The sequence below is a fragment of the Rhipicephalus sanguineus genome, chromosome 2 (genome assembly GCF_013339695.2).
Source record: "Rhipicephalus sanguineus isolate Rsan-2018 chromosome 2, BIME_Rsan_1.4, whole genome shotgun sequence".
Lineage (NCBI taxonomy): Eukaryota > Metazoa > Arthropoda > Arachnida > Ixodida > Ixodidae > Rhipicephalus > Rhipicephalus sanguineus.
Window position 1 is genome coordinate 60,874,706 of NC_051177.1, and position 17,955 is coordinate 60,892,660.

A 17,955-nucleotide genomic window follows, 5' to 3' on the forward strand; every position below is an offset into this window, starting at 1 on the left:
ATCCACATACGGTGCGAGAAATGTTGTGGATAAACCATTGTATCAAGCTAATTTTTCACGTAGGCGTACGAATTGGTGAACAACAGCATTAGGCGAGGAGCATAAATGTACCACTCCGTCTGAGGTTACCTTATGCGTTAAGAAGCCTTCAAACTTACGCCTCGCGGAACATGATGCCAGCGAATGCTCACCTTATCCTTACCTAGTTAAAATATGCTTTGCCAATTCCTGTGGACGTTTTCCTGCTAATTTTAGAGTTTTCTTCCTTTCTTTTTTGCAGAATAAGCAATGACTATGCCGCGGAACAGAAGCGCCTGAGAAAAGAGAAAGAAAAAAAAGGGGCCAGTAAGTGCAGACTTGTCTTTCAACGAAAACATGGCTAAATTGTTCAGTGACACTCTTATTAACGGTAACGCCCACCCCGCGGCGCTCTCTTCACAATGAGTAGCTACAGCAGATCAGAGCAGCTCTTTTGTGTAACTCTTAGCAGTAGTAAGGCGCTTCCTTAAAAGAAAAGTTGATTGACATCTTAAAATTAAAAAAGGATCGATGCAATGCACATAATGCCACTTCTATGGTCGCTTAAGAAATAATAACAATAAAGAACTCTACTGTCTATCAGGAGAAAAAAATAGGATCACGTGATCAATGACGTTACGACTTACTAACTGGTCCTGGAGTACACCTGCCTGTAATGATATTCACGATGACCACCGAGCGATCGTGGTGGACGGTGTCCGCTTGTTCACTGCACTGTCATGTCACGTAGCTTATCAATGCCAGTATAGGCGCATACATATTGCGAACTAAGAAATTGCCTAACCTAGTCTATTACGCAGGGAAACATGCAACCCTGCCATTTCGAGAATAATCCGCGTGTTCTTATAGTAGATATACGTGCATGTTGTATGTGGTCTCGTCAATTAAATCAAAATCGCAACAGAATATTCCGCTAAAGGACTCAAATTACTAGTCGGTGTTTCGCACTGCAGTATAGCTTCGCAGTAGGGACCCTACGATATTAAAAAAAACTATAAAAAACGTGATCATTTTGTTTAATTGCCTATTGTTGGTTTTGACTAATAGGAAACGTAATATTACAGGTAAGCCGCAAACACCAACGTCTCCGAAAGGTGATGCTAACGTGCCGGCGTCCCCTAGCAGACCGACTTCTCCAGCTGATGTACCGACCCCTGGTAAGCAGTGTCGGGGAATTTTATAAATTTTTCACCACATGCTAACGACACATGCTTTGCGGTCACTTAAGACTATCTGGAATTGCCGTCTTTTCATAATACATCAATCACTCGCAACGGGTCGCCATGCAATATCGACAAAGCGTATTCTCAAGTCTTTCAGCTGAATTTATTAACGCATAAGAAATGAATTTAGGGGTAACTCGTTTAACTTTTATCAAGGAATCTCTATTCCGACATAATAAAGTTTTGTTTCTGACCAGAATCGAGGGCGTGATCTTATTAATGATGGACGCTTGATGCATCAATTCATCTCGAATCAGTAAAGCTAAAATGCGGCCAAAATAAGCACTACCTGCACGTTCATAACGCCCATAAATCCTTAGCTACTACAGAGGACTCCAGCACCAAAACACTGCAGCCGGAATTTCTTGCCTAGATTTGCTTATTTCTTACGCAATAAGCCTTGGTTTTACAGGCTAACCCAGTTGTCGTGTTTGTTGCGACTTATTGTTATTTAATTAGATGCTTTTTCTTACGCTGCTATAATTTCAAACTATAGTAACTGTATAAGTTAGTTTTGTCCATAGCCGTGTCTTTCGTGTGTTTCATTATGCCAGACCGCCATAGAGTAGTGCGCAAAAATTTGAACGACTAAAGCAATTACCCGCCTTAACGATGCTCTTCATTTTCAGAAATAGCCGCACAGTGAGGCATAAAATGTTTGAGCTAACCTTAAAAAACCTTAAGAAAAACTACATTGTTGCGCGTAACTGAGACCAGAAAACGTGTCCAATTTCAGGAACACCGTCTGTGCCAGCTCTCGTACACGGTTACGCGAACGTCGCTGGCGCGAGCAGCAAGCCGATTACTCCGGCTGCTGTTGCAAGCCCCGGTAAGAGACGCCTTAGCCCGTGACTCAGTTATTTAACTCCGAAATCAAGCCGGCGGACAACATTTACCGTGCGTGTGTAGTACATCTTGTGTCTGCAATAGTTAAGTGACCAGCTGTGCTTTCTGGACCATGATGCAGCGAGTCTTGATATGAATTAGACCAAGTTTTGTGCAGCGCTCTCAAGGATGCCGAAATGCATTCCGTACAGGACATAATTCTAGAAATTGGGCCCCTGCTCACGCAATACTTCGCACGTTTGAGTGTTTCGTGAAGGGCTGCACCTGCGGGTCACGATAGCTGACATAAAGCATTGTATAAAAAACGGCTGCCCAATGAGCAATATTCTTAAATAACAAAAAACCTAAAACGCACATTGAGCACCGCGCACTGTCCACTGCAGAAGTTCATGGGCACGGGTTTTCTGAATGAAATTAATCATTGAATGCGAGGGTTTGCGCTTACGCTTTGAAGGACTTCGGCTTTTTCAGAAATCTGGGGTTCTGTGAACATTTTTTTGCCTGACTGTACATGTTATGCGACTCCTAATGCTAAAAGAAAATGTGTTTACCCTCTATTTCGGTATCACGGAGAGCTCCTACATTGCAGGAGTGCCACCTGTACGAGGAGTGCCACCTGTGCCAGCGGCGCCACCTGCACTAGCTGTTCCACCTGTAGTAGAGCTTCCACCTGTAGTAGCAGTGCAACCTGCAGTACTAGCAGTAGCACCTATACCAGCGTCAGGCGCTGCCTGCCTCGGCACTGTGGCCAAGCTGCCTGTTCCCGCAGCCGCTGCTGGAATCGCTGGTAGGAATTTGATTTTTGTGTTTGTCGAGTGTCCTTATGATAAAAAAACGTTCGTTTTCGAATACGCATCGGTATACTGTGCAATTCTACGTCGCCAACTCAAGAAACATGCCAGGTGTCGCTCTGAAAAGTGTTAGAAATGCGTAAATGCAGAAAAGCAATGTCCGAAATATGACTTAGGAACGCACTACGCTGGAGGCTGATGTAAGAAAGTGTCGAAAAATCACTTACTTGTTCAATAGATAACCTTCACTCTGAAATGGCTGTTTCAACACAAAATGTCCCAAATACACCTTTTCGTACCCAAGCTTCGAAGCTCATTGGCTGCCCTGCTCTGTTTTTATTCAATATGTATGAGGAAAAATGCATGGGAATACCTGTCATTTCTCCCCACGGCGTTCGCTAGATGGCGAAATTGTAGGTGCAAGCCTCAGAAATTGTGCTGCAACTTGTTTAGTGTTATTAGTATCGAAGTCATCATTTGCAAGAGCTTTAATTGGGGTAAGTCTATATTCATATCTACGCAGTGATACGTATTGCCGTGTACATATTGCGAAAAGGACGAGGACAACGTAAATAAGTCGCTAGCGCGCGGTATTAATCAAGACCGACCTGCTACCGTTCCTTCAGATCTGTGCGTTACGTCCTCTGTGTCGACGTTCCAACGATACGCTTATAAATATATATTCATGCTCGCCAAAGTATGTCAGATATATTATGGAGTTTAGGTACGACAGTGCATCGTGTTTGGCAAATGTGGTTGCAAACACGTTGAAAATGTAAATCGCACAGGCAAGCCGATCGTGCAATCACCGCTCAAACCGGGCGGCAACCAGGGCGCTGCAGCCAAGAAGCCGGATCCCGAGCCTCCAGCCGCGATTCCTGGTAAGAATTCAGAAATGAAATGTAGCGGAAGAACTTTCAATCGAAGCCGGAGTGGGTCATCTGCAATTCTTCCACATCTCGCCCGGTGTTTCACTTATGGTCCAAGTCGGACTTTGAGCTCGCGCGAGTTTTGTTCAATAAGTGAAAGAAATGGCCAGTTGTCCAAAAAGAAAAGTAGTACGAAATAGTAAAAAAAAACATTGCTGATGAATGCTTTATGCTGTACTGCGGCTCAAAAGTCGGCGAACCCAAAGGCTTAGTCCATGAACGCAGTGTAGCGAGAATGCCGAAGGTGTATTCGGTAGACGGCGGGAGCTGCGACACTGGCGTTAGATCCTTAGCTAGCCATTCACTTTTGAATGACAAGAGTTCTGTCACGCTGTCAAAACCTGTGCGAAACAGCTCCGCTGTCACTGTCGTAGCCACGTCCTTGTGGTTGGCGTGATGACAACGCAATCATAATGGAACGTCCGCTATCGCTGAAGGTGCCTTGCTTTCGGCAGCAGGCTTCGGAAATGGCCGTCTGAAACTTGGCCTCCACTAAAATGCGGCCACCTCTTCCGGAATGGAACCCGCGTACTCGATCTTAGCAGAGTAACGCCATAGCTCTCAGACTGCCGTTGAGGGGGAACCTACTCTTAAAAACTGACAACGGGACCAGAAGCGCTCTGGCGCATTCTGTGGACGGGGCTTGTTTGACGTTGAGACAGACGCTAAGATGTGCTGCAAGTAAACAGAACAGAGGGAATGGGTTGGAGAGGATAGAGACGTTCGTTGATACTGTTCACTTTGTCTCTTGGACGCCCTGTAGAAGACGACCGCCGCGGCGTCGAAACTGTCTTCAGTTTGTAGCGTCTGAAGCACTGTTTTCATTACGCTATAAAAATTTACCAACCCGACCAACACAGAGCGTGACTCTTGTGCTATAACACCTCTTTAGTCCTGTGTGTTCTGTTTAATAATAATATCTGGGGTTTAACGTCCCAAAACCACGATATGATTATGAGAGACGCCGTAGTGGAGGGCTCCGGAAATTTCGACCACCTGGGGTTCTTTAACGTGCACCTTAATCTAAGTACACGGGCCTCAAACATTTTCGCCTCCATCGAAAATGCAGCCGCCGCGGCCGGGATTCGATCCCGTGACCTTCGGGTCAGCAGTCGAGCGCCATAACCACTAGACCACCGTGGCGGGGCTGTGTGTTCCGTTTCAATGAAGGCATATGTGCTTCCTGAAAGATGCCCACATTTCTCACAGTGTATAGAGGCGATAACCAAAAGAAGCGGCCTTGCCAGCTAAATTGTTGTCACGTAACTGAACAAACTACACACTGTGATAATTAAGCTTAATCCTGGTATAGAATACTACCCATAAGTTATTGATGTTTGTGAATGAGTGTCGTGTCAGTGAGAGAGTCGCGGAGAACGACGTCGGGATCTCGATGGCGGCTGTAGCATTTTACAGCGAAAGCTGTTATGAGATCATTTCAACGGCCGTCTTTGGCGCCGTAGTTGTCCGCCGCCGCCGCCGGTGTCCGTAACCGCTATCGCTCGAAATAAGAAAAAAAAGTAATAAGAAAAAATTTCCAGCATGGAACGAGGTTCGAACCTGGGCTCTCTGCGTGGGAGCCCAGTGTTCTACCTCTGAGCCATGCCGGTGCTTGAAACTGCGTTGCAAAAAGACCCTATACAGGCTTCATGTCGCGAAGGAACCACATTAACATATGTAATGTAGTGTGGTAGAACAGTAAAATAACAACCAGGCGTCACACAAACGCGAATTGTGTAACCGGGCGTCACACAACGCGAATTGCGCAACGAGTGGGTTGTTGAATGCTTCCGACCCATTACAAAGTCCTCTGCGATAATTCATCATCAGCCACAGCATCAACAAAGTGCACATAATGCCTTACAGGTGCTTAGCGAGTACCACGGTTCTCCGCTGAATGACGAAAAATTGCATAGTGGCTGCTTCCCTAATTCACAAAAATTATGATGATTTATAGCGTGGATGGTTCCTCGCAAGTGCAGTTCTATTGGTTGCCAAGGAAGCCCATAAGGCTCCCATGATCCATTTTCGCAGGGTCTCAATAAAGTTAATTCCCTCTCTCTCTCTCTCTCTCTCGCTCTCCGTTTCTCCGGTAAACGTATGTTATAAAGCGTGATGGGACAGTTAAATAACGACCGGGCGTCACACAATATGAATTACGTAACTAGTTGGTCGTTTAAAGCTTCCAACCCATTAGAATTGGCCCAGCCATAATTCTTCATCGTCATCAACCGTCGAATCAACAAAATTCACATAATGCTTTACAGATGGTACCTTGCTTCTCCGCAGAATAACGAATAATGTCGTGGTGGGTGCTTCCCAACTTCCGAAAAATTATTTGTGCCGTAGTGGTACGTTGCTAATGTACTTGTATTAGTAGCCACAACAGAGTTTATAACGGGCTCTAGAAATGCTGCTCTTCCAGCTTTCGCTGTGACTGTGCTGCGCTTTCCGCGCAGGCCTGGCGTTTCAATAAAATGAAATTGCAGATTTTAACAGTAATATATGTGAAAGCAGCAAATAGACAATGTCAATCTATAAGCCACTTTGCTATCCTTCACAGCCTATCCAAAGTGAATAATCACAGCGTAGTCGTACGGCTACGCAGTTTATTTTATTGGGGTTATGTTAGTAATGTCTCAAGCAGGCATATATCCATTATGATCGTTAGTGCAGACAATTTTCTTAATATTATGCTGTCGCAGTTACCCGGCGCTTTGATGTGATGCTTCCATACAAGTGTAAGATCCCGGAGACTCGCTTCGAGTCCTCGTAACTGAGCTTATTTCTTCATCGTACTTTTTTTTTTCTTCCACAAACACCGTCAGGATCGCCCCCTAAGGTCGCTAAGAAGACCGGGCCGAAGTTTACCCTGAGTCCAGACGACTTTCAGAAATTCCACGCCCTGCTTTCCAAGCGCTGGTGCTACTTGGGCCGAACGCGTTTCCTGTTCTTCACCGGCTGGCTACTTCCGATCGCGATAGCCTACGTGGCCACCACCACACTGACGGCACAGCGGGTGGAGGATGTCGGGGAGCAGCAGCCACGCAACATCGTCCTCACTGCCACCGCGCAATTCGGTGACGACGTGCGCGCCTTTCTGAGCGAGCCGAAGGAGACGAATGCGTCGAGCGACTACCGGCTGCTCATGTACAACCAGGGCGTCGCCATAGATGCTCTCGAGGACCCAATGGAAGAGCTGCTTGGTGCCCTGGAAGATAACTACCTCGAGTACGCTACTGCCTATCCTTTTGGAGCCATTATCAACTCTTCGACCCTGTGAGTATTACCCTGTGTGACAGGGATATTAGCTGCATTTTAAAGTGAGAATGAGGCATTTCTTTCTCTCTACCGTGGTGTATGGCGCTATATGGTGTCAGGATCGGTTCCAACTTAAGATAAACTCACAGGGTCCTTTGTTCGTTCACCTAAGTCGACTCCAAGGCAACGTATTGATTCTGCCCCACCACCCTCCGAAACCTTTCTGGCCGAACGTCGTTTTTGCACTGCCTCCAGGATCGGAGGTGCCTTACCTGGTTTTGCACTGCCTCCGTGATCGGCCCACCTCGCTATCTATTAGCTGCTACGATGTCATGTGATGACACCATCCTCTGTCCTTACGTCACGCGACGTTACAGTGACGTCATAATGACGACACAACTTTTAGCGATATATGGCGTAATAATGACGTCATATGGTGACGTGATCGCGTGATTATTTTTTTTTTTGCATCACTCGTTCCCTGACGCCGCGGGACGCCGACGGTCAATTTTCGCGTTTGATGAGGGATCTAAGGCTTTCGCCTTAATAAATACAAGCTCCACCCACAACATTATCATAATCACAACAGAAAAATGAACTCGGTCCTCGTGACTAACACAGCTGCAGTCGAGGATGATACGGTGTCATCCACTTGTCGTATCGCTCGCATTGGCGTAGCAAAGGGGGCGGGGGTGGAATGATGCAACCCCCACCCTCTACACACACACACACACACACACACACACACACACACACACACACACACACACACACACACACACACACACACACACACACACACACACACACACACACACACACACACACACACACACACACACACACACACACACACACCACACACACACACACAAACTTGTGCCAAGGGTTAGAAACAGCAATATGAAAGGATGAAAGGCAGGCGAGGGAAATCAGTTGCATATTGCTGACAGCCACCTTGCGCACTATAGACAATTTTTGTTTTGTAATTAATTTCTTAATAGGGTTATTTAACTAAATTGCTAAATATTGACTTCAAGCAAGAACTCGGATTTGAAAAGTTCGAGAGCGTCTTCAGAAACCTCCATTGGATTATTTGCGACAAAGAAACTCTCACGTGTACCATTTTATCCAAGCTGCAAATAAAGCCCGCGGAATAAAAAAAAAACAGAAAAAAGAAACACGAGACTGGCGCATTCGCGAGCCGCGATCGTGCTGCTCTCAACCGTGGTTTGAGCGAGCGAAATTAGCCGCGACCGGGACTCGCCAGCTCCATTGCAGCGGTAAGCCTATAAGTTGGTGGTGGTTTCTTAGGTCGCGTCATCCAGTTGGCGAGCGTGACGTGCAAGTTGTAGCGAGCGTGGACGAAGAAACCATCGTACCGCTGCAACGGAGCTGGCGAGTCACGGCCGCGGCTCATTTCGTTCGCTCATACCACGGTTGAGAGCAGCACGATCGCGGCTCACGAATGCGCCAGTGACGTTTTTTTTTGTATTCCGCTGGCTTTCTTTGCAGCTTGGAATAAATCCTGCACGTGAGACTTTCTTTATCACAAACAGTGCAATGGGGGTTACTGAAGACGCTCTTGAACTTTGCAAATCCTATTTCTTTCCTAAAATCAATATTTAGCAATTGACGTAAACAATCCTAATTAACAAATTAATTAATTACAAAAGAAAAGATTGTCTGTATTGCGCAAGGTGGCTGTCAGCACTATGCAACTGAGTTCACTCGCCTGCCTCTAATATTGTATTGATTAACTAGCAAGCTTCCAAGCACGCTCCTCCAGCCATGTGCGAAGTGCGCGTGCTTTCTCTCTCTCTCTCTCTCTCTCTCTCTCTCTCTCTCTATATATATATATATATATATATATATATATATATATATATATATATATATATATATATATTCCAAATGAAGACACACACGTTCAACAAAACAAAAACAGCTGACAATTTATTAACGGCGTGGTCGAAACATTAGTTAATAAATTATCAGTTTGTTTGTTAAACGTGTGTAGCTTCATTTGTAAACATTTCTAACACTTCTTCCGGATATATATATATATATATATATATATATATATATATATATAGTCGGAAGAAATGTTCTCGCTGAACCCGAAGAAATATTTCTGGCTGCGCTCCGGTCACCTGGCATCGTGTCACCTAAATTCCATCATGACGTGCAGGGCTTGACGAAGAGGCCAACCGTTACGCAATACTCACTTAAGGTTCATGTAGACACACAAGGTAAAACAGCGCAAGTTGTAAGAACATATATTAAAAGATTTGCATATATGAACATGTGGCTCCTTGCCTCATCTTCACCAGCTCGTTTCGTCGTATTCAACAGCACCAAAAACAAAGAAAGCCTTAGAGGAAGACAAGTGTGCAGTATCACGGCCGCTACATAAAAAAAAGAGGTGGCAGTATCACGGCCGCTACATGAAACACTTACTGACAGCGTCCTGTGATTGTGCTTCATAACTGTTTCTTTTAATGCTACGCAAAACAATAGCACGTCAACTCAACCTGTTGTCCACCACGTTCATTGTGTTTATAGGCTACTAGTGGGACCAGATATTTTTGAAGTTAGGCAACACGATAAGAAAACGTTAAAAGGATGCAAACGTGTAGATTTTTCAAACGCTATGTCATACAGCATAAACTGAGAAATGGTGAAAACAGCGGACTTATAATGAAGAGTGTTACTTTCGCAATCTAACATCGTGCGGATCACCAGGGCCGCAAACGTGACCTGTTTAGTGGCAATAACAGGCAATCAATCATAGGGCTATGATTGCAGTAATCAAGTGTCTTTCACTTACTGTTGGAATAATCTTTCGTCAGCGGCTGTAACAGCGCACACTTAGCTTTTTCTGTGCTTATTTTTCGACGCTCATAAAACAGGATGTCTATAAGCAATTGTGCCATACGAAACTCCACACGATGTTGCCAATAGCGTACAGTACACCCGTATTATGGAACGTCATTAAGCATGCTGGAATTACGAACACGCTGAAACTCTTATTTTATGATAGAGTGTAAGAAGAAATATGGTTCTATTCTTCCTGTACACTCACCGCAGTACTGAAGCCTGGTACAACCCCACAAGCATGATGAGCCTGCCTGTGCTGAACAACCTGATGCACACCATTCAGCTGAGGACCACATCCGGCCGGCGCGATCAGCGCATCAGCACCGAGCTTAAGCTTTACGCGTTGCCCAACGAAGTGCTGAGAACTACGGCTGCGCGCCGTCGCCACGAGGAGGCCCTGGGGCAGCTGCAGCTCGCCGTGCAGCAGGCGTGGATCTATTGGGGCTGCATGGCCACAGTTAGCATGGGCCTGATCATATCCTCGTTCGTGGTGTTCCCCGCAGCCGAAAACCACAGCGGGGCTCGCGGTCTGCAACTCATGACGGGCGTTTCGGGCTGTACCTTTATGTCGGCGCACTTCCTGTTCGACCTCGCCTTCTACCTGGTCCCCATGGCTGTCATTTACGGAGTGTTCGCGTTCATTCAGCACCTACGCTTTGAGACCATAGGTAACGAAAGAATGCTGCACTTTTAATACAAGATGATGATGACGATAAGATGATGAATGTGTTTATTCATAAAGAAGAGGAAGGATTGAAGGCGCCCGCTCAAATAACGCACACCTAGCCGCTAGGAAGTAATACGACAAACTGATCAGGGTGTTCGAAACGCCCTTTTGCATAGCCTTTAGACCAGCATTTCGAAAAATACTTTTGTCTTCGGGATGAGGATCGAAAGCAGTGCAGTGTATGGAATGAGGTAGAAAGCCCCTTCATTCTTGCTCTCATTTATCTTTTACTTAGCAGACTTCCCCGCATTTGCGCCTAAACGTGATGTTAGCACAGCCGCACGCACAAACAGTAAAGAAAATGAACACTTCACAATGCCTCCTTGGAAAGTGGCCTCGAACTTTTCATGTACCTGCGCTTAGTTAAACGCAGACAATGTGGTGTGTTGAGGGCGTTTCTTTACACAGTGTTCATCATTTGAGATTCATTTTCTGATATAAAATCTTTTTCGATAAATGATTGTATTGATAAAAGATGGCACGTAGAAAGCATTGTCCCAGGAGTAAAGATCTCTTGGTACGGGCTTGTGCACGTAAATATGTGCGCGTACGTGCGTGTAGTGTAGAAGGAAGCGACCCACAGACTCTAGTATGCTGTCTTTCCTTGATACTAAAACTGACAGCTATCACGGGCATCATCTTCAATATCTTGCAGTGGCTCTCGCTGCAATCGTGCTGTCGTTCGCTCCGAGCGGCATAATGCTGCCTTACTTGGTGACGGAGCACATAGAATCCGAGGGGACTGCGTACTCCATCGTAGTCGGCCTATTCGCTGTAGGAGGTGAGTGCCACACGGACTCTGTTAGACGAGATATCATCAGCGTAGGCGTGCGCACGGGAGGGGAGGGGGGTGGCGTCTTCCCTCCCTAATTACGTTAGGAGGCACAAAGTTTGCCCCATATTTTTAATCAGTCGGACATGTCCCATGATTGTATGAGAGCAGGGTTATGGCCACGCGGGCTTTTGACTATAATGGTGGCCGAAGGCTCCTGATGTTGCATTCCAAGAACTGTTCACTTCCCATCTTTACTCCTGGAAAGCCAGGGACCAAAGGCAGGTCATCGTGAGAAGCATGTCAACGCTTCATTTTCATTTTTTCATCCATTGCGAAGAATGTTGTCTGTTGGACACAACAAAGTGGGGGGGGGGGGGCTGCGATGGAGCTGTGCCCCCCACTAATGGGGAACCCTGCTCATCGGCATGCACGATAAGCATGCATGGCAGCTCGTAAAACCTTTATTGTCGTAAAGGGTTTCGTAGGACAGAGTGTGCACCGAGTCACACCACTATCTCACTGTCTCCACCATCTCGTTTTTTCTGCAGGGCCTGCGGTCTTCCTGTTCTACATGACTAGTTTGCCGGCGCTGAACAGCCAGGTGTTGCGCGTGCCTCTGCTCTTCCTTCCGCCCTTCTTGCTCGGCGCCACCACGATACAGGCTGTGAGCCTCGACTACGAAGCGAACATGTGCGAGCTGTTACGCCTGCGACCGAAGCTGGACGACTTGATCATCGGCGTGTGCGACGACATGCGCCTGCTCGGATCGGGCATCGTCCACTGCTGTAAAAGTGAGCAGAACGCACTTAGCTGTCAGAGCTATTTTTTTGGCATGCAGACTATTTTTTTGGCATGCAAAGCGCACGCATCCCGCAATTCTTTCGCAGTGTGTGAGGGCTTTGTTCATCACGCGAGCACTTTAGCCACGAGCGCCTTCATCGCACAACTGCCAACCTTTAGCGTTTGGACATACATACATACATACATACATACATACATACATACATACATACATACATACATACATACATACATACATACATACATACATACATACATACATACATACATACATACATACATACATACATACATACATACATACATACATGGGCCGAACAGTATTTTTGTACATAGTCAATATACATACACATACGTAGCAGCTAAGAACCGTGCAGCAACTGCAGAATAACTCCAAGGGACGTCGACGCAACATTAGACAGTTTTTATTGAGCAGTGAAAATTGTCTTATGTGTATTTAGTGTACTAATGCTGGCATGGCTACCAGAACCGAAGGCCTTGCTATGCTAAGAGTTCCATTGTTAATTACCAGTCACAGAGTTTCCAGGTATCCGTCTCTCCCGGATCGTATTCACTCATTTTTGGCTATTTTCGGCTTTTATAATATCCTCGACTTGCAGTGTTGGCGGCTCGCCAGGACGCCAAAGAAGAACCGTGGTCGATGATCGGGCCCTTCTCCTGGTCATGGTACAGCATCGTCGGCGAGCTGCTGCTCATGCTGCTACTGGGCGCAGTGCTGTTCTACATCGCCTCGCGTGGCGTGTCAGGAGAGTTCGGCTACGAGAACAAACTACAAGACCTGCACACGCCCGCGCTGGACGACGACGTGGACGCGGAGAAGAAACTGGTGAACACCGTGTGCCGGGAGAAGCGCTTCGCAGAATACGCGATGGTGGCGCGCAACCTGCACAAGTTCTTTGACAAGTTCTACGCGGTGCGCGGCATCTACCTGGCCCTTAATCCCGGCGAATGTTTCGGCCTCGTGGGCGTCAACGGTGCCGGCAAGACGACCACCTTCCAGATGCTGGCCGCTCTCATCGAGATGACCGACGGCAACGCGTACACGAAGACATTGGTCCTGTCCAAGGCTCCTCGGCAGGTGGGTCGAAGATGCTTCATGTCCAGTCGAAACGGTTTTGTGCCGAGAAGCAAGTGGCCATAGGCGTGCCCAGGGTTCTCCATTAGGGGATGGGGCATGTTTAACCGCAGAGCCCCCCGCCCCCTTGGTGTTCGAATCTGAAAGCAAACAAGTTTTGCAATGAATGCGAAAACGAAAGTGAAGCAATGATGAGCTTCTCACAACGGCCTGCCCTTGGTACCTGGCTTTCCAGCGGGAAAGGTGGGATGTAAACAGATTTTGGAATGCAAGATCAAGGGCCATGGGCCGCCATTATCGTCAAAAAGCTGCGTGGCGAAAACCATGAACACTAAACACTGATGGGACACGTCCGACTGAGTAAAGCTATGGGACAAACATGACGCCCTCCTTGGTTCATTAAGGGGATGTCACCCCCCCGCGCCCCCCGCGCTCCTCCTGTGCGCACGCCTATGAAAGCGGCAGTCTGATTTTGGCCACCGCGCAGGCTGTCATGGTCCCCTAATGCAGGAACTAATCGTCTTCCCTTCTGGAAGGCTTTGCGAAATTTCGTTGAAGCATTGTGACGTTAAGAGTGAGGCACAAAATTTCGGCTAAATTTGGTGTATCAGAGTTCGGCAGTGCGGCTTGTCAAATGTTATCATTTCTGTTAGCTAAGGGTTACAATAACATCACTATCCTTCTGTATTGGAAAGCATGACAAGGTGCGACGTTGTGAAGAAAGAGATTGTCTTCAGCAATTACCATGCGACCACGTGACAGTATGCATACGTGTACCCACATGTAATAATGGAAATACAGGAACATCGATGTGGAACTGGCTGATACTCTATGCACGATATACAGGTTTCGGGCACTCTAGCACATCGCTAGGGAAAATGTCGAAAGACCTTCATTCGATATTTACAACGTACTTATTTATGGTGATTTATAACCGCGGTACTAAGTCGAAACTAAGCTCAGAGTGTACGACTCATCGGCTTCTGTCGTTAGCAAAGAATACATATCCGCATTACACAGGCATCTGCAAACACAGCACAGGATCGCTGAATAGTTACGCTACACATTGTTGCTACGACGCGGTTCTAATAAAATAATTACTGTCGATGTTCTATCTGCGCTAATCTCTTTTAAACGGTAAAGAAGCTGCGCGTTACGAAAGAATGTCCGTACGGTATCTATGTAGCATTATAATGGCTTTACGGTTGTACGTGCAGTGGCAAGCCCGCATCGGCTACTGCCCTCAAAGCGACGCGCTTCTCGGCAAGTTGAATGCGTTTGAGACGCTGTTCATGTTCGGCCGACTACGCGGTGTACCGGAAAGACCACTGTCGGTAATGGTTTCCCAACTAATTGCCATGGTCGACCTGTCGGAGCATGCCTCCAAGCCCTGCGAGTACTACAGGTAGGTTGTGTATTATCCTATCTACGCAGAAAGATAGCCACGTCGATTAATTACCCTGCTCTTTTAGAACAGTTATTCGTCGATAAGCATCGATAGTTGAGGTGTGTCTTCTTCCAGCGGCTTATCCAGCCTGTTATTGACGTCTGCCAATGGGCTGTCAAAATTCCACGACATGCAAAATGCAAGCTCCCAAATTTAGCCGGAACGTTTACGCCAGAGAAGACAAGATTTCCAGACTTCCTATAGAGTTTTGTGGTAGAAACATTCGAGCGTGCTCCTAACACTGAATAGGAAAACAGAGCTCTGCAGAACTCCTTTGTTTCTTATCGCCTTGTTTTTTTTCTCGCTATTGGTTTCGAATATGTGCCGACAAATGTTTACTAATCATTGTGAAAATCGTCGAATAACTTATGAACTGGCACACGAAGACCCCGCCCGGAAGCTCCGGTAATCTGTACATAGCCCTAGACGTTATTCAAGGCCACGCTGCCGTAAGAATATAGGACATCTCTCACGCATCTAATGTTTCCAACTTCTTCCCAGCGGAGGCAACAAACGCAAGCTGTCCATTGCGGTGGCCGTGGTGGGCTTCCCTCCCATCGTCCTCTTGGACGAGCCTTTCGCTGGCGTCGATGTCGTCTCGCGCAACCACATACGTCAGGCCCTCGTCAAGCTGAAGAACTCCACCAAAACAGCCTTCATCTTAACAACTCACAAGTGAGTGGTGAATTCACGTGCGATACCTCAATTTAGCTTCCGAAAATTTTCTGTTAAACAATGACTTCACCCTACGGTTGAACTTGATGACCAATAGGATGATGATAATGAAAATGTCGCGTTTTATTTCTACGTGATGACGTAGCATGGAGGAGTGCGAGGTGTCGTGCGACCGCATCGGCATCATGGTCAAAGGTCAGATGACCTGCCTCGGCCCGCTGCAGCACCTGAGGCAAAAGTTCGGTGGTGGTCTCACCCTGAAGTTCAGGCTGCCCGATGGCTCGCCGGTCGACACCGAGCAACTGGACAAGGCTGTCCTTGAGGCGTTTCCAGGAGCGAAACGCTTGGACACTCAAGACGTGAGTGCCGGGAATGAACAAGCTTCCAGGATAGCTGGCAGCACAGGATTGACAAGCGCCGGGACTCGTAGTCTAGTACTATAAGAAAGAAAATATTGCCTGGTGCTCTTTTTTAGCGAATACTGCTCGCCACATATATAACTATATTTAAATATGCCCGTCAACTCTTTTCTTTAAGTCATTATATGAGGGCAGCCGTGGGAGGCGCGACTCTCCGAAAAGTCAGTATCGCCGCAAGGGTGAAGCAACGAATGCGGTAGCAGCAAATTTGACTTGTGCGATGTAAGGCTAGCAGCTCGATCCTTTAGCATGCGTATGGGACCTGGCGTAACTCACAAAGCACTGGCCGCTGCAGTGAGCGATCGCGACCTTCGCTCTGTCTATGGCTTGAACACAAACTTTGCAATATGAAAACGCAACACGTGCAAATGTATCAGCCGTCGTCTGATCCCTGTGAAGATAGTGTGCGCGTGACCGCGGGCGCACTATCTTCAGGTCCGGCAGGTCAAAGTACGCACTTCCTGCCGAAGCCACGCAGCCCCTCTTCTCTGGGACACCTCCATGCATCTTTCGCGTGACACATTTCCTCTTCGCTTGAGGCTCGATTGTCGGCAAGCATTTTGCACGCTTTCACTCGGATACCGAACATACGACGCATGGGGTAATGCTATCGATTCGGACTTTTATGGTGGTGCCGACGGCAAGAATGCACCGGGAGTGTCCATATAAATGCTGTCGCAACGAATGAGAGACTGAGAAATGAGCAAGAAAGCTTGCGTTTATGGTGGCGACATGATGAACAGTTTACCTGCTCTGCATTTTTCACAGCGCCTGCAGAAGGTGGCAGAGTACCGTCTGAAGGAGCGTCCAGCCTGGAGCACGCTGTTCCACAAGATCGCTGCCCTGCGGAGGGCGTTCACCTTCGAGCACGTCATCGCCGCAGACGCCAACCTGGAGCAGCTCTTGGTTACCTTCGCGCGCAAGGCTCGAGCAGAGGCCAAGCTCGAGCCGAAGGACGAGAACTGAGCTCGGTGGCGCTCTCACCACGCCGGGTCTACAAATATTTTTGGAGAAATTGAACGTTTGCGCGTTGAACCCTGTTTCCGAGTATTGGATGAAAAATATTTCTCTGAACGTACAGGCCTAAAGCACAGTCTAAAGGCGCCAGTCATTGTTGAACGACAGATAATCTAACACGTTCGCGAAAAGGGTTACAGACGGCATTGTCTGCTAAGACATGACAACGTAACACAGCAAGGGAGTAGTCTTAGCGAGATTTATAGGGTTCAGTTTTCGTTCATACATAACTGAAGACCATAGTGATCATATCATATCTTTACAAGTTTAAGATAGCTTTGGGCTAGTCTATACTGTGGAGTACCGAGGGTCCTGTGAATTCATGTTTCTATGGAGCTGTCCAATCACGAGTTTTGTGCTTGAAGTCGAAGCTACACAAAGCTCTACAATTGCGCACATCACGGTAGTATCGTGATGTGCGCCAAAATTTCATCAGACTTTCTTCTGAATAAATGTATGTAGACAAACAATGAAATCAAGGTATTCGAAGCCTCCTTTGTCTGCATTCGGCGCTTTAACACAACTAGTGATAGATTTTAGTGACGGATTTAGCGGATGGTCGACACTCGACAAGTAGAATACCCTACGTCCACGCGAAAATTTGTTCCAGTCAGTTGAACCGCAGACTTCGGGAACTGTTTTATGTACTGTTGGCTTTCACAATCTGAACACGCAAAGCGTTGCCATTCGATATTTTTTTTAAATAAATGGAAGTATTTGTCGATATTTAAACAGTGAAGCTGTTCTTTATCAAGGTTTTCCCGGGACTATTAACGTAGCTTTTATCGGCTATGTGGAGCAGAAATTGGGCAATTCCCACTTCTCACCTCCGGTCCACTAAAAATGAAGGTGTTTATTAGACTGAGCGTCCCGTGGACCACATACTATGCAATAAGAGCCAAATTGGCATTCGGTTGCCGGCAGGAGGCAAGCGTATCCAATTTAGAAGCCCGGCGGTCTTTCTCCAATGTTAGGCGATGAGCAAACTGCTTCTCCGCAAGGAGGTGCTGCCCGTCGGGAGCGTCAACA

At 46.9% G+C, this 17,955-nt stretch overlaps 1 protein-coding gene across 1 annotated transcript in view; it reads left to right on the forward strand.

The window, feature by feature from the left end:
- The window catches only part of LOC119381627 (phospholipid-transporting ATPase ABCA3), a 40,403-nt gene extending 23,416 nt beyond the window's left edge, over positions 1-16,987 (forward strand). Inside the window, exons 14-26 of the mRNA XM_049412845.1 lie at positions 281-345; positions 1,104-1,196; positions 2,698-2,895; positions 3,688-3,780; positions 6,657-7,107; positions 10,180-10,637; positions 11,352-11,477; positions 12,020-12,262; positions 12,893-13,371; positions 14,586-14,773; positions 15,317-15,490; positions 15,636-15,849; positions 16,678-16,987. Coding sequence (XP_049268802.1) covers positions 281-345; positions 1,104-1,196; positions 2,698-2,895; positions 3,688-3,780; positions 6,657-7,107; positions 10,180-10,637; positions 11,352-11,477; positions 12,020-12,262; positions 12,893-13,371; positions 14,586-14,773; positions 15,317-15,490; positions 15,636-15,849; positions 16,678-16,875 — 2,980 coding nt within the window. The 3' untranslated portion in view covers positions 16,876-16,987. The remainder of the gene's footprint in view (positions 1-280; positions 346-1,103; positions 1,197-2,697; positions 2,896-3,687; positions 3,781-6,656; positions 7,108-10,179; positions 10,638-11,351; positions 11,478-12,019; positions 12,263-12,892; positions 13,372-14,585; positions 14,774-15,316; positions 15,491-15,635; positions 15,850-16,677) is intronic.
- The last annotated feature ends 968 nt before the right edge of the window (positions 16,988-17,955 follow it).